Genomic DNA, 16,958 nt, shown 5'->3' on the forward strand with positions numbered 1-16,958 from the left:
TCCTCCCATATCACCCTGCTGTAAAAGATCCCTAAATCATTTTAGTTAATCAACACTCCTACAGAGATCGCTACGTGCCAGACATTGTTCTGGATGTCTTGAAATAGAAGCTCACTAAATCCTTTACTAACCCTGTGAAATAGGGACTATCGTTATCCCCATTCTACAGATGAGTAAACCGAGGCAGGGAGAGGGTAAATAACAGGGTGAGGTCACCTAGCTGCTAAGTGGCAGGACAAGGATTCAATCCAGGCAGTCTGGGTTTTCCTTAGAGCCATGTTCTCCATCCCCCCACCCCCACCTTACATGCCTAGCACATCACACACTGTATTCCAAGGGTTGCTTATGATTTTCCTCCAGTAAGGCAGACAGCTCCTGTAGTCTTTGGGGGGTTAAACTCCCAGCCCAGGACCTAACCTATGGTGGAAATTCGGGGAACATTTACTGAAGGACGAAGCTGTACATACTCATGGCACTGGGTCAACAAGAAAAGATAAAATTCCTAAAACCTCAGACTTTGAAGAGACCTTAAATGGAATCAGGCCCGATGACCTGCCTAAAATTCTCCCCTTCACAGAGCAACGCTCCCGAGTTTGCATGCCATGCTTTCCACCTCTGCAAAACACTGACTTTTAGGATGCTCCACCTTATGCTTCACTGGACTGTGTCCCCACAGTCACTTGGGCCACAGAGAACAAGTCTGACCCCTGCAGAAAAGGCTCTTCAGATATTGAAGACAACCCTGGTTTTCACTGCTGGAGGGTAACATTCCCTCTTACGCCTGGGGATCTGAACCCCCGTCCATCTTTGGTATTTTCCTTAGAAGCTGCTCCGGTCAACTGGGGCCCTGCCCAGGAATATCACCCCCAGATACAGAGCCATGTGCACCGTATGGACTGACCACTTTCATGGCCAATGAACTCTGATCAGAAACAAATAAAAGTATGATATATTTCAGAAACCTCCTCCCTGACAAGTGGCTGAAGAAACACAAGCCTTGGCAGCCTTTGGGACCCCAAGAGCCCTGGTTTCTGAGGACGGGCGCTGGTGATGGCATCTGTGCTGTTGCTTACAAGGTTTACATGGACTATATTTCCACAAGCCAAGGAGTTTCCCCACAAGGTTCCTCTTCTCACACCAATGCTGGAGCAGCCACAGCTTGTTCCCGTTCCACTTTACAGAAGAAGAAACAGAGACATCTGACTTGCCCAAGGGCACACAGCTGGCAAGAGGCAGAGCAGCATTCACACCCAAGGCTGTCATTCCAGAGCCTCTGCGCTCCTGAGCGCCGCCATTTTGGGAATGCCGTTGGAACATGGCGAAAGGAGCACAAAATACGCATTAAGGAAAGGCTGGGTGGAAGGAGGAACAGAAAAAGCAGAACAACAACTAATCCAGTCTTGACATACTGGTGATCTTTGTCCTGTTGCCCTAAAGCAGTCCCTTAATCTGAGAAGTAATTTTTATACACATACACATTTTAACTAGAATAACTAAAGATAGCCATGTCTTATTTGTTCCCTTTTACAATTTGAACACCAGGAATTTCAACGTTTCCCTATTTCCAAACTCAAAAATATCCAGGACTTAAAAATACAAAATGAATGATTTTCATTAAAGGCTGTTAGCCTAGAGCAAGTCATTAATATCATTTAAAATAAACATATTTTGAGAAACTATGAACTGTATCTTAACCTTTTTTATATCCTTTCCCTCCACCTCCACCCTGACACTGTAGAAAAATGCCCGACACACATATGCACTTAATGAATATATATGGGTTCACAGACCCACTTTCTGTACAAAGAAGAAATGCTTCTTTAAACAACCTGGCTTTTAAATTGTAAGCCGGGTCTTAACTTTCTCATATTCAAAACATCAGAAAAAGCCAACAAGACAAAATAAAATACATGATCGTTGCAGAAAGCAAATAGAACTATACTGGTTTACTTAAAGCCTGAGAAAAACCAAGTTATATTGGATTGCCTCACACACATTACCTGAAGTAATTACATGTGCTAATCTGGTATTTATTCAAAAATTAGTCAAAAGAAATGATGAAAAAAAAGTCCATATATTTTAGGGTAAGAATGAAAACACAAATGTTAGTTAAATGTATACTTTTATATTACCAATTAGTGCAGTGCCTTACACTGTAATAACCAGCAAGCCACGATGCAATTAAATAAATAAAGCAATTAAACTCCACATCTACAGAAATGGTTAAGTTCCAAAGTTACAGTTTACCTAGAAGTAGAAGAGCAGTAAGGACATCCATATCTTAATAGCTTTCCGAACTCCAACGTATCCAAGAATAAAGAGCTCTAACCCAGGCAGGCTAATTTACCCTGCAAAATTTTCCTTAAAAAAAAGTATGGCTGAAAATTGGCTCTCCTAAAACAGAAGGTACTTTCAGAGGAGTTATATAAGCAAAACACACTGGCCAATTCAGTGACGTGGAAACCACCTCATGCAAGAGAAACGCAGCAAACACAAGTAACCCACATTCACGTCTCAGATCCTGTCAGCTTCACAGAAGAAAAAATCAAGGTTGACTGTAACCTCCGACCTCCCCAGCCAAAGGATGGAAAATTTTTAATGAAAAGTTATGAGCTATTAAACTACTGAAAGTCCTAACACACTTTTTGGAAAGGATTCGTATTTTATGGTTCATTAACCATCTGGAGGATCTTTAAATTTCCTGTGCCCACCTACTCTTGACCTCGTTTCCTATTCTGGAGGGATAAAATGAGTATTTTTAATTGCCTTTCGTATTATAAACAGCCTTTCATGGGTATCAGACGTGTGCACGGAGTATGTCACAAACTGGAGGTGTACGAGGGGAAACGTGCTCAAAGCCTCCTCTCTTCAAACCACTTATTCCAAAAGCCAAGTCTTTCCCACATTCCTCAGCGCTCACAGAACCTCCCACTTGCTGAGCCACCTGCCCTTCTTTCCATCACTCAAACTGCGACAGAAGTGCCACCTCCTCACAGAGCTGTTCTATGCAGTGACGGGTGCCAACCGCACACCTCCCATCCATCAGGGTGTGGTGGTAAAATGGAGGGAAGGCAGGGGACAGCAAAGCCAAAGTTCCCAGTGTCGTACAGATACTCTCAGCTTCGGGTATACAGCACCAGAAGGAGAGGGAATTTGGGTCAGCCTGCTTTTCACAACAGGTGGAGATTCATTCATTCATTTAATAAAAAGTCATGAAACCCCTACTGTGTGGTAGGCAGTGCAGTTCCAGGGACAGGGAGGGAAACAGAACATGCATGGTCCCTGCTCTCGGAGAACAGTGTGATGGGAGGAAGAGACATGAGAACTGAACATTAGAATACTACATGGTTAGTGTGAGGAGGGGAACAGGTTTAGGGCATTCTGGAAGTACAACAAAGAAGCATCAGATCTGGCTGAAGGGTAGGTGGGGGGAGTTCTGGAAGGTTCCTAGAGGAGGAAGACGACTGAGTGACGCACGTCGAGGGACATGAGGAGGACGGCGCTCTAGGCAGAGGGGCCGGTGGGATCTGGGCACAGAGAAGAGGGTAAATGTGTAGAGAACGCCAAGCAATTTAGCGTGAGACAGGGACCACTGGAGGACAGAGAGCCTCCCCCGGACATCATGGGCCACCCCTGTAAGATCATAACCAAGGAGCTGCTGGGGCCGGATCTGTGTTTGAGGATGCCCACTCTTGGGGGAGCAGTGGGGCATGCAGCTTGGGGACCAAACCTGAACACAGGTGCCAAGTGGAGGACAAAGTGCTGGGCGGAGAGATCTGTGGACTGGCTTCATCAGCCTGCCCTTGCCTCACCACACAAGAAACCCTGTGCATGGTCCCCACTGCCCAGAAAACAGAGTTTGGGACCTAGTCCCCCTACCCTCCCAACAACCGCAGTCCCATAGCTCACTGAACAGAAAACAGACACCAACCCTCAAAGAATGTACCAGCAGGCTGAACACCCCAGCTCCTGCTGGGCCGCTCGGTGTCTCCCCCTGGGGAATCCAAGAATCTGGGAATAACCAGGCCAGTCAGGAATCTCTGCGGAAGCCAGAAACATTTCAGGAGGCCTGGTTCCTCATGGCCGAAAAAGACACTCAGCACAAAGCTCAGCGGTTTTAGGATCTGTACGCACAACCGTCCACTCTCAGTACCAATAATAAAAATACTCAGTTGTTTTAAAACTGCCTTGTTCATTCGAAAAACAAAGGCTTTGGGGCCTGCTTGTTTCCTCCCCACAAGGGCCCTCTCTCTCAGGAGGAAGGCTCCCCCCCAACCCCCTGTCCCAGCGGTGCCAGGCGACACTCACAGAACTGCAGGCTGAGGCTCACGAAGGCCAGCACGGCAGCCAGGGCCAACAGCAGCAAGAAGCGACTGCGGAAAAGCATTATTATTTGCTCTATTTTCTCTTCATGGTTTCACCTCCGAACAGGAACACATCCTGTGAACAAAACAGAGGCAATAAACATGTGTTCCGAGGTGGAAAACTGAGTTTGTCAACTGAAAATAATCCAATTAGCCCGGTCCTCCAGCAGGGGAGCATGAATCCTGGTCGCAGAACAATCGTGGGTTATGGCATTGCCCCCAGACAAGCCCAAATGAGAATGCTCCCTTCAACTTAAGAGGAGGAGACTGGTTCCTGAATGCTTCGTTTATCTGACATCCACACAGAAAGAGACACTTCCTAGCAGGACCTTTCCAAAGAAAAATGTAAGGAGCTTCATCTAGTGCCCGACAATGAAGTTTTTACAGACCAGCTCATGCTCAGCCCATTCTGACAAGCAACTTCCTCACCTTCAGCGTTTTCTGGTGAATATTTTGCGGATACACTTCTGGTCTTTTAAAAATGTGCATCATTCACCTGAATGCCAATCCCTGCCACGTGTCCCACAGTCATGGCTTTAGGGATGGCTGGAGTATGCCAGGGGATCTGTCTCTACACTCAGTGGCCCCATCTGCTAACTGAAGATCTTCTCCCATCTGGACTGGTGACCCTATTTCTGCTGTGTCCACCGGTCTTCCTCTCACCATTCTCATTTCCTTCCACCATGTTAGAGCTGCACAGAAGGATTTCAGAAATGCTGAACGAGGCCCTTCTGTGAGAAAACTGAATGGCTGCTTGACAGTGTAACCTATCAGCCAAGTTTCTCTCCTGGTTCTCTCTGGGGCTTGAAACAGAACTTGAAGACCACTCTCTCCTCAGAAAAGGTCCCACCTGTTACAGTATGAGGACAACAATAATTTCAGACCTGATTTTAGTAGTGGCATCTTTTCCTCCTTTAAATACAATCGCCTTCAGAGCCCCAACAGACACAATCAGACAAAAGCTCATTTGCTCACTCGGTGAGGGTTAGAGCTGCCCAACTTTGTGAATAAATATATCAGAGGCTGTTGGGGGGCACCTGGGTGGCTCCATGGGGTAAGTGCCTGGCCCTTGATTTCAGCGTCGTGAGATCGAGTTCCACTGCAGGCTCTGAGCTCAGCGTCAAGTTCGCTTGGGATTCTTTCTCCTTTCCCTCTGGCCCTTCCCACCCTGTGTGTGCACATGCACTCTCTCAAATAAGTAAGTAAATAAATAAATCTTTAAGAGATCTTGAATTGTGCACTTTGGGTGAACTGGATGGTATGAGAATTCTATCTTATATCATCTTTTTTTTTTTTTAAACCTATCTATAGGGAATGAAGCAGGTCCCGGAGCCTTAGAGTCCCTTGTTTCCCAGCCCTTAACCCCAGAAGGACCCTGAAAGGGAGTTTGAGAAGCATTCCTTTAAAGGGATTTGTCAGATTGTCTCAAATAGAGAACATTTGCTGAAAGACTAACAAAAGTATATTTGTACCTCACAATGGCACCTGTACACTGGCCACCAGCATCTCTGTTGACAGATCCCAAATTCACACCTTCAAATACTCACTGATTCTGTCCCTTCAGTCACCACCTCTAAGCAAGGACCAGTGCCTAGTGTCCAAAGATGGCCTGTGACTCTTCCTGTGGACACCCTTCTTGCCCTGGGGAGGGCACTTGCTAGCCTGGAAAGCTCTCTAGCATCCTGGCCAAGACAGCATATCACTCTGGCTGGTCCTATATCCCACCCAGGACTTCATGTATTTGGGATCCCAAACAAATGTTTTGTTTCCAAAATTTAAATTCCTCATAAGCTCCAGTTGGAAGTGTTTGAAAAGACACACACATATCTGAAAGCAGATCAGCAGACTCTGTGCTTGGTGAGGGACAATGGCTTCTACACTGAGCACCCAAGGAGGCTGAGGTCACAGTTTGAGACAGAGCATGAGTCCACCAGACAGTGGCACTATAGGTCAACTCTTCTGTGCTAACAATGAAGGTGAACCCTTAATGCTGATAAACCCTATCCCAGATACAAAATGCTAAACCTGGGTGGCTCTGGGCCACCTTGACCTTGGGGGTATCCTTGGTAATGCTTATCTGATGGTTCAACAGTAAACCATAGGGACCAAACAACCTAAGTAAAATCCAGGTCATAGTTGCTTTCTTTTCTTTTCCTTCTTTTTCTTTCAGATTTTATTCATTTATTTGAGAGAGAGAGAGAGAGAAAGAACAGGACCCTGGAGGAGAGGCAGAAGCAGAACCCACTGAGCAGGGAGCCTGACAAGGGGCTCTATTCCAGGACCCTGGGATCATGAACTGAGCCGAAGGTAGATGCTTAACCAACTAAGCCACCCAGCCATCCTGGAGTCACAGTTTCTGTCCTCCACCCTCAGCTCCCCAGAGGATGAGCATGGAAGGCAACAATATTCACTTGTGAACACTAGCCACAGTGCTTTCAAAACATACCCAACTTGGGCAGAGTAACAATGCTCAGCTACCCCCGCACCTCCTCTTGGCAGCTTTCTAGTTTTGCTCTGCTTCTCCAGGGAACAGGAACTTCTAACTGCTCAAAACCATCATTCCCAAGGTTTCCATTCATAGAGCGCAGTGTAAACCAGCCCCCATGCGGGGTCCTTGACACAACCTCTTTCACGCTCTGCAGGGCAGACATGTGCATCTCTAATATGCAGGCAGAAAACCAAAACTCAAGAGCACAGGTTACGAAGTCATGGTGACAAGATACAAAACAAGATCTCTGTGCCTCTACAGTTGGTTTTTCCATGTTGTGGTGGTGTCTCCCCAACAGGTCTGCACGCTGACTCTAGCTCCAAGCTGTGGATCAACAAAGAACAAGTTAGTTCTTGGCATGTGCCAGTTTCTTAGGTACTAGAAGATGGCTGACAGCTCCTCACTAGATAGCCTTTGGGTTTCAGAAGCCTCTCATTACCTAGGTCATTCTTGATTGAATTTATTCTACTTTATCAATGACCTCCTTACTGAGTGGGGTGTGTAGGTAGAGACTGGATCACAGAATGGGGAGGGGGTTCAGTGGATATGTCTCCTTTGGGGTATCTCTCTCTCTTTCTTAAAAATTTTATTTATTTGACAGAGAGAGAAAGCACAAGCAGGAAGAGTGGCAAAGGAGAGGGAGAAGTAGGCTCCCTGCTGAGCAAAGAGCCTGACACTGGGCTCGATCCAGGACCCTGGGATCATGCCCTCAGCTGAAGGCAGATGCTTAAACAACTGAGCCACCCAGGTGACCCTCCTTTGGGGTATCTCTGTACTCCAGACGAAAAAAGGTGCTGGGTTTTTTCTTTATGCCCTCCTCACCTTTCTGTCACCATGCCACCATCTGAGGCTGCCATCTTTTCCTTTATCATGAACATTTTTCAGTGTTCCTACCTGGGAGATGGCCTTTTGGGTCTTTGAGAACTCTCCTGTTAGGAGGGCTCTGCAGTCCTTGCTACCTGAAGATGCTTTCTTGCGGACCACATCAGCAGCATGGTGGGGAAAAGACAGGAGCAGCCCTATGGAAGCAGACAGGCCTGGGCCAGAACATTGAGCTCAGTGACATAGGTCCAGTTCCTTAACCTCGCTGAGACTCAGTTTCCTCATCTGTAAATTGGAGCTAGTCACCGCAGGAGGCTGTGAGGACTAAAAGTCTAAGTACCATCCCTAGCATACGACAGACATTCAAAAGACAACAGTTGTTACTAGCATTATTTCCTCCTCATCTTCTCTCAGTTCTTTTTGCCACTCCTTCCCTCCTCCTGGGAGACAGGAAGAGTTTCTTCACCTGTTTGTAGGTTTCTCCAGGTAGGCAAATACTGAAGATTGACATGTTATTGCTCACCTCTCCCTCTCCAGCTCAAGTGCTGTCTTCAGCCTCTGTCCCCCTCAGGGCGTGGGAAACAATCTTGCTGCCTCTGGGAAGTCACCCACCTCTGACTTCTAAGCCCAGTGGTGTCTTTTGCTTCAGTATGTCAGAGACCAGACCTGCCACTTGGTTGCTCTGTGTTTGGGTTTGGGAGGTGACGATCTTTCTTCTCGTCTGGCTCTTCAACTGCTTCCTGCCTCCGGCCTCTTGGGGGATTTTCCACCACACTTACTGGCAGGTGAGACCACCAGAACAACGACCATGTTCTCTGCCTATGGTTTTAGCCGACACTGCCTTTTTATACAAGGATGAACCACAAGACTGTTCAGGGTCGTCTTCTGTGGGGGTGGAAACAACTACTACTTACTGAGTTAGACTTCAGGCTTATAGCATGGCGGATCTGTAGTCTTTCTGTATCCAGAGCCTGTGTAGTTTCCTCCCACATGGACTCTAAGTTTGGACAAGGTATTGACTTTTTGTCTTATGGGGACAACAGTAGCTGAGCAGAGGCTTGAAAAATACTTATGCATTGGGGCCTGTCCTCCTTTGCTGCTTCTGGAACACTGAGACCACCATGGGAAGACACCCAAGCTAGCTGGCGAAGGATGGGAGACCACACGGAGCCAAAGCAAGGAGCCCCTGCTGAGGCTCTCGTTAGCCAGTCTGCCCATCACCACACGTGTGAGCAAGGCCATCCCAGACCGTTCCAGCCCGGCCACGCCACCAGCAGATGGGGACCAGGAAAGTCAGCCAAGACTTAGAAGAACTACGTGGCCAACCCACAGATCACAAGCAAGTGTAATGGTTGCTGTTTTAAGCCAGTAAGTTTTAGAAGCTTGCTACAAAATGAAAGCTAACTGATACAACAAAGTGGAAGTGGCTTACATCTTTACTAGGAATTCCTAAGTCAGGGTCTGGAGCTCCATACCACCCTGTGCAGAAAGCAGAGGCAAAGCTCTACTTTTCTACGTTCCTTAATAAGCTGAGTGCTTTTTTGGAAAAGAGCTATATTTAGCTCCAGATTTAAAATACTGGGGATGTGTTGGGTTAACCAGATGGCGGGGACCGTGTGCCTGCCTGACTGCTTCTAGTTTTTGGGCTACTGACATCTCTATACATCTGTAGTTTTTCATCTGACACGGGCTTCAGTCTGGGAACACCCAATCTTTTCCCCTTAATACTCTCAGGATTTCTGCACCCTCCACTTTCTGGCCCTGCTTTGGTACCACCAAACACCAAATGGCAGGGATGTGGTCAGAGTCTCATTATTTCCACTTGTGCTAGGGACGGACCTGGTGTGATCACAGCCCTGGAGCTGCGCTCACAGCCTGGAGTGGGTGGTGACCTCAGGCCCCAGGAAACACATACACATGCTTTCTTCTGGAACCTATTTTCCTAGAAAACTTGGAAAGAAAGGTCATGCTTTGTTCTTACATTTTTTTTCTTAATGGCTAAATAAACATGGTATTTAAAATACACATGGATTTGAAGACATTTGTGTTTGCAGCTGGAGCTAGGATCCCAATGGGTGTGTGTGAGCGCCCAAGAGTAGGTCCCACGGTGGGACGTGGGGTGCACCTGTCAGAGAAAAGAAGTCTTCAGCAGAGACACCTCCTCACTGCGAGAGATGGAGAGGAGCCCTGACATGGTGACAAAGAGGCAGCTCCAGAGGCCGACAGATCTGGGCCAGCTCCCTGCTCTGCTGCTTAGTTTCTGTGTGCCCCTCTGACAACTAACTAACTTCATTTGTCTGAGCCCAGGGTCTCGATCTCTCGATCTTTAAACGAGAGTGGGAAGCAGCGTATGAGAGAGCAGGAAGGCCGGGGAGAAAACCACAGAGGCAGCAGGCATGCACTGTGCTTGCCCAGCTCTGGAGGAATCATACAGATCCCTGCACCATCATCTAAACACAAAGACTTGCCCTTTCCCCCAGGCTACTGCTTCTTCCCCACGTTTTGATTCCTCTTCCAAATCCTGGCCACTGGCCATGTTTCTACTCGCCAGCCCCAGCCGTTGGGGCAGGAAGCCACGTTTGCAGCCTCGTTCCTGCCTCCCCCAGCATGGCAAGTCTTCCCTTGGCTGACTCATCTGTGGTGGACCCAGCCACCATGACAGGTTTTTCCAGCCTGGAACATCTGTGTCAGCTTCTGTCAGGCCCCATCCTAAGAAAACGAGGATTACCAGCCAATGGGCTCTGTCTCTATGGCCCGAGCTCTGGCCTAGTCTCCACAGAGTCCATTCTCGTGCAGCATTCAAGAAGTCATGTAGTTGTGGGTTCCCTCCAGGGATCGTCCCGCAACTTCCTTCCATGGGGGCTCTGTGCGTACGCTCCTCCAGACACTCTATCACACTTGTCCAAGTCATGCCAAGTGACAGCCAGAGACTCAAGGTCTCTGGGTCCACAGCAGAAGCCCCAGAGCCTCCTCCCTCACAGCCCAGAAAATGATGTGTGTGGGAAGTCACTGCAACAGCCACTGGATGAGAGGCTGGGACTATGGCCTACTTCAGCATGGCACTCACATCTCCTTGTCCTCTGACATCTCTCAAGGTCCACCACCTTCCAAAGAAAAGGTGCTCTAGACACAATATGGCATCACAACCCAATCCAACTCCTATAATACAACTGTAGAAACAACTGTTTTATGTTCCAGGCTGAACTGGTACTCATCAGATGTCTACTGGGCACAGCCTTAGTCCCAGAGCTAAACCCACACAGTAAAAATATCTTAAATCCAGAAATAGAATTATTACTCTGAATTCCTGATGAAACAGTAAAAAATAAAACAAACAGAAAACCCAGCCAACTTTAACTTTACAGTAGATTTGAGTGGTGAAAGGAAATATTTAAGAATACAATTTTGATAAAGGACTAGTTGATAGGTTCTTCCCATTATGGTAAGTATCATTTCTGAATTAAGAGGAAAAGGGAACATGTTAAAGGCATTTTTACAAACGACATTCTACCCCCAAAGATTTCCAAAAGCCCAAGGCCTGGCCTGATTTTTACCTCATAGGAGTGGGAAATGCCATGTCCAATGACTCTAGTCTCAGGGTCTCCTTCAAAGTGTATAGAATTTAGGGTTCTAAACGTGACCACAACTGCTTGGAAGAAAAATATGTATTTAATTATCTCTTACTTGTGTAGTTAAAATGCCATTACCAGGAATAGAAAGATGTTATTAAAGAAAACACTTAAGATGTATTCTATACTTTGATTTTTTGGGTCTTAATCACCTTGGCCTAAGTAAATATGTTATTATAATTTTTTTAAAAACCCCAAGGCTATAATTGTGAACTAAATATGAACTAAGCAAAGGTAAAAGCTACAACGTAGCTTTTTTACAGTCCTCTCTATCCAATGTCACCTCAATGTAGAGTTTAATTGCAAAATCAAAGATGCTTGTCTCAAAATAAACCAACCTTAAAAGTCTGAGGACTGATGGACAGATTTCAGAACCTCCTAGAAACCCCCAGGCAGCAGGGCAGACACTAAGAAGGCTGTGGGTTCCTAGCAGTTACACACATTCCAGTTACTCAAATTCCAGCTAGGACGCATGCTCACTTCTAAAGGCTGAAACCAATTCACAGCCCTAGTCAGTCAGTAGATTCTAACAACATTATTTCTGGGGCACCTGGGTGGCTCAGTGGGTTAAGCCTCTGCCTTCGGCTCAGGTCATAATTTCAGGGTCCTGGGATCGAGCCCCGCATCAGGCTTTCTGCTCAGCAGGGAGCCTGCTTCCTCCTCTCTCTCTCTCTGCCTGCCTCTCTGCCTACTTGTGATCTCTGTCAAATAAATAAATAAAATTAAAGAAAAAACATTATTTCTTTTCTTAAGATCAGTATGTGTTGGGCATCATCCACACTGAGCGCGCACAGAACACAGGATTCAGGATGCAGTTCCGCCATCTTGAAGCTCACAGCTGAAATGTTCAAAAGTATATATGGGAGAATGACACAAGATCTAGAAAATGCTATAAAATATTCAGCAGGGGGGGCAGGAAGGGGAATTAATAAATTGAGAGTAGCAAAAGGCTGACAACTGCTGGCAAAACTGACAACTGGTTGATGGATTCTTGAGGATGTCTTGTATGATCCTCTCTGCTCTCGTGAATGTTTGAAAGTAAAAGTTAAAAAAAATTAAAAAAGGACGCTCACAGTCTGGTCAGTGGGACCACGAGTGAAAGGACCATTACACCACATGAAAGCAGTGCCATGAGGCACAAGCAGGAGTGGGATGGGGAGGAGACACACCTAGGCCCAGAGAGAGAGGATAGCTCTCTTGAAGAGGCTCAGCTAGAGCTCAGCCTTGAAGAGCAGATTGGAGCTGGTGTATTTATAATTGCATTTTAGGAAAACAGAATGAACCAAAGAGACAGCACCAAGTGAGACTGTATTGACTGCTGAGGGGTAATGAGGAAGGTGGGGGGGCCTTGTTTGTGTCAGGAGTCACAGAAGAGAAGTGGGCTGCTGTGCCCGGGGAAAAGCTAGCTACCCAGGGGCAAGGGTCTCACTCCCTCTGCCCGGGCCAACCTCCCTGATGACCCCAAGGAGGCCTATCACCAAGCGCACCAGAAAATACATGCACTGATGCCTACTCCCTCCCTGGAGCCCCCTCTGGGCACAGAGCCACTGACTTCCAAGTTGGAGCAGGAGGATGTCATCCCAGGATCCCTGCCACCAATCAGTGCCAGCTTAAGGGACAGGCTGACTTCCTGAAAATGACCCTCATTTTCTAGAGCAAGTGTTCTGTGTCTTCCCAGCCCCAGCCTCTTTTGGGAGGACAGGAGCAGGCCAGAGGCCTCTGTGCTCCTTGCACAGGGCAACAGCTGAAAGGATGTCAATAGAGTACCTGGTGTGTCTCCCCTTGAACATTCCGTACATTGCCCCACGGCTGACCGTCCCAGGGCTCCTTTCTCACCAGGGTACTCTTTCCTAAAGAACAGCCTGTCTTCTCCCCTGGGGTAGTGAAAAGGTGATGTAACCCATGACAATGTCCTGCCTCGATGTGACAGAAGTGGCAGTAGCCATCTCCTGGCTCTGGGGTAATGGTGTGGGGGGCCATCCAATGCTACAGATCGATCCCCAAACTGGCCCTGGATAAAGGCTAGCATCAAGCCCAAAGCTCTTTGACCCTTCTTGCACGGTTCACTATGATCAGGCCATACCCCACAAATCCCATGTCATGTCCCAGCCCTTCCCACAACACGCAGTTAAGCATGTGGGCTCAGGGATCCGCTGGCTGGGGCTCAAGCCTTTCTTAAACCCTTAAGGAGCCACAGTTTCCCCATCTATGAAATGGGAACAACCACAGGCTCCATGTCACATGTTGGGTTAGGGTTAGTGAGGTTAGCAGGTGTACGGGACCCAGCACAGTACCTGGCTTCTAAAAGCCAAGTCAGCAGTGACTTCTCTCATGGTTTTAATACTCACGACCCACATATGAGGTACTGCTTCCCCTTCATCTCTGCCCCCACTCGAGAAGCAGCATGCCTGTGGAACCCTGCCAGAGAAGGTCAGAGTTGGGAGAGGTTTTAAATATCACCTGATTCAAGTCTTCTGATTGACCAGAAGAGAGGCCAGAGCAGGTGAGAACTGGCAAAGGCTCCAGGCTGCTCCAGGAGACTGGCTCTTGTGACTCAAATCCTTGCTTCACAATCAGAGAGGCACCCAGCCTGTTCTCCTTGTCCCGTGCTGCCTCTCTCCTGCAGAGGACACACCATGTGGCAGATATCTCTGTCTCCCCGTGTCTATTTGCTCTTTTTTCTTCCTAAGGGAATCCTCTAGGTTTTAGCTGGATACACGGCCACCCAGCTAGAGAGGATATTCTCGAGTCCCTTGCAACCAGCAGTTGCCATATGATCAAATCTGGGCCAACTGAAAGTATTAGAAGCAATTCTGGGTCAAAAGGAGGCTGTCTGCCCCATCTCATTCTGACCTTCCTCCTTTGCCGTTTCCCATGCTCTAAATCGCTGGTGGGGAGCTAAGCCAGCTTTCTTGACACCCATGGAGACAACATCCTAGTGCATATCAGAGAAGAACCCTGGATGGCCTCATGGGGCAGACTACCCATTTCCTTGACTGTCTACCAGCCCAAACTGTTTTGGGAGAGAAAAAACAATCTCACAACCTTTTAAAATCATTGTTATTTCGGGGCGCCTGGGCGGCTCAGTTGGTTAAGCAGCTGCCTTCGGCTCAGGTCATGATCCCAGTGTCCTGGGATCGAGTCCCACATCGGGCTCCTTGCTCAGCAGGGAGCCTGCTTCTCCCTCTGCCTCTGCCTGCCACTCTGTCTGCCTGTGCTCGCTCTCTCTCCCTCTCTCTCTCTCTGACAAATAAATAAAATCTTAAAAAAAAAAATCATTGTTATTTCACTTCTGTTAAAGAAGTCAAACCCATATCCTAACTAGAACCTGCCAGGAGCACTAGATGACATCAGTCCTCTTCATGGCGGCTGCCTCTGTAGGCAATGATGAATAAACATAAACCAATTCATGACAAACTGCACTAGGCAGGAAAATCTCATCACATACTCTAAAATGTCACCTTAGATATGATAGAGATTAGTCACGGTTGTGATAACCTAAGTTCTTTTTGAGCTTTATTTTTTCTTTTATCTTAAACTATTTATTTATCTGTGAAGATGGCTTGGCTGCAGGTAACAGAAACCCTCTTGAACACAAAGAGACTCAGTCATATTCTCATATGAGGAGTCAGAGTGTGAGGAAGGGCGGCTCCAAGGTTAGTTAATTCAGGGCCCCAGAAGCATCATCAGGAAGCCAGCACCCTTCCATCTCTGGTCTCTGCCATCCTGTCCTTGTCCCATCCCTAGGATGACTTCCCCTCAGGGATTTAAGATGGTGGCCATGTTCTTGGGCATCACGTCACCTTGGGCAATCTGCAGATGGGAAAGGGACAATCCTGCACATGCTTGCTGGCAGCAAGGAAGGCCTTCCCAGAAACCCTCCAGCAGACCTCCCCTAACGGCTAACTGGCAGGACGGTGTCACGAGCCTATGCGCAAGCTCATCACGGGCACTGGGAATGGACCACCACGATGGAGTGAAACCAACTGGGTATCACCTCCTTCCTGGCAGAGGTCCATGGAGGAAGGGAGACGGTGGAGGCCTGCACAGAATCAGAGTTATGTTACAAACAAGGGAGTGAGTGGGTGTCTGCAAGAACCCACAACTGGAGATTTGACAACACACACGATTATTCTAAAAAATAATGACAGTACCAGCACTTTTCAGATCTAGCAATCAAAGCACATACAGTCCTAATTCTATGTTTAAGAAACACCAGTGTTGGTTCACTCAGGTAGAATTCCACAGTGACAAACAGCAGAGAGGTACTCTCACGAGGCATGTGTCCTACCAACAAGACCGTTTGTTCCATATTTTATGTATTTAAATATGCAACATGAATTATTTACCTACCATTTCTTTCCAGAAAGGATCTAGGCAGATAATCTACAGATTTAGTACTTTTTATCTCTGAAATATTAAAGACCCCACCCCCCCCAACTTCTGAACTCTACTTTCCTACCACTCTCTCCTTTGAGGTTTTTTCCCTAGCTCTACAAAGGATAAACTTGTCAAGGGGTCTGATCACTTCTCAGGACCGGAAAAAACTGAAATAACTAATTTGTCAAGCCAGGATCTCCAATCTTACGTACTTCTTAGTGGTCTCTTTCCGACACTGTGGGAGAGGCCTGGGTTGCATCCAGCTTCACCACTTTGCTCCTTCTTAAAGTTGCAGCAGTAGCGACATCTGAAATTGGCTTATTCTGACTCAGAATGTCAAGAACAGCTTTAAGTACCTCAACAAAGAAAAGGGAGAACATGCAGTTGGCAAGATTTACTCATCACAAAGCCACTTAAAAAATACAGCTGATTCTTTTTTTTTTTTTTTTAAGATTTTATTTATTTATTTGATAGACAGAGATCACAAGTAGGCAGAGAGGAAGGCAGACAGAGATCGGAAGAGAGGCAGGCTCCCCGATGAGCACAGAGCCTGATGCAGGGCTCGATCCCAGGACCCGGGGATTATGATCTGAGCCAAAGGCAGAGGCTTTAACTCACTGAGCCACGCAGGCACCCCCAAATATACCTGATTTATTTATTTTGCAAGCAAACTGTGTCAATAAAAAGTCTGTTACAGGGGTGCCTGGGTGGCTCCGTAAGTTAAGCCCCTGCCTTTGGCTCAGGTCATGATCCCACGGTTCTGGGACTGAGCCCCTCATCAGGCTCTCTGCTCAGTGGAGGAGTCTGTTTCCCTCTCTCTGCCCCTCCCCCTGCTCATTCTAATAAATAAACAAAATCTTTATAAAACAAACAAACAAAAGCCAGATACATTTCCTTTTTTTAAATATTTTATTTGAAGGACACCTGGGTGGCTCAGTCATTAAGTGTCTGCCTTCAGTTCAGCTCATGATTCCAGGGTCCTGGGACTTTTTTTTAAAGATTTTATTTATTTATTTATTTGACAGGCAGAGATCACAAGGAGGCAGAGAGGCAGGCAGAGAGAGAGAGAGGGAAGCAGGCTCCCTGCTGAGCAGAGAACCCGATGCAGGACTTGATCCCAGGACCCTGAGATCATGACCTGAGCCAAAGGCAGCGGCTTAACCCACTGAGCCACCCAGGCACCCCAGGGTCCTGGGATTGCGCCCCACATCGGGCTCCCTACTTGGTGGGCCTGTTTCTCCTTCTCCCTCTGCCTGCTGCTCCCCCTGCTATATG

At 47.2% G+C, this 16,958-nt stretch overlaps 1 protein-coding gene across 7 annotated transcripts in view; it reads right to left on the reverse strand.

Annotated features, from left to right (window-relative positions):
- The window catches only part of PXYLP1 (2-phosphoxylose phosphatase 1), a 69,349-nt gene that overhangs the window by 29,375 nt on the left and 23,016 nt on the right, over positions 1 to 16,958 (reverse strand). For 2 of the 7 annotated variants that reach the window (XM_059391854.1, XM_059391856.1), the window contains exons 3-4: positions 15,896 to 16,039; positions 4,309 to 4,440 (exon numbers count right to left, since the gene is read on the reverse strand). In XM_059391854.1, coding sequence (XP_059247837.1) covers positions 4,309 to 4,387 — 79 coding nt within the window. In that variant the 5' untranslated portion in view covers positions 4,388 to 4,440; positions 15,896 to 16,039. Of the gene's footprint in view, positions 1 to 2,247; positions 2,353 to 4,308; positions 4,441 to 6,810; positions 6,888 to 13,763; positions 13,924 to 15,895; positions 16,040 to 16,958 lie in introns of those variants that run through there. The other 5 variants (XM_059391855.1, XM_059391857.1, XM_059391859.1 and 2 more) reach the window with 5 other exon arrangements.

The sequence above is a fragment of the Mustela nigripes genome, chromosome 2, assembly GCF_022355385.1.
Source record: "Mustela nigripes isolate SB6536 chromosome 2, MUSNIG.SB6536, whole genome shotgun sequence".
In the NCBI taxonomy this organism is placed as follows: domain Eukaryota; kingdom Metazoa; phylum Chordata; class Mammalia; order Carnivora; family Mustelidae; genus Mustela; species Mustela nigripes.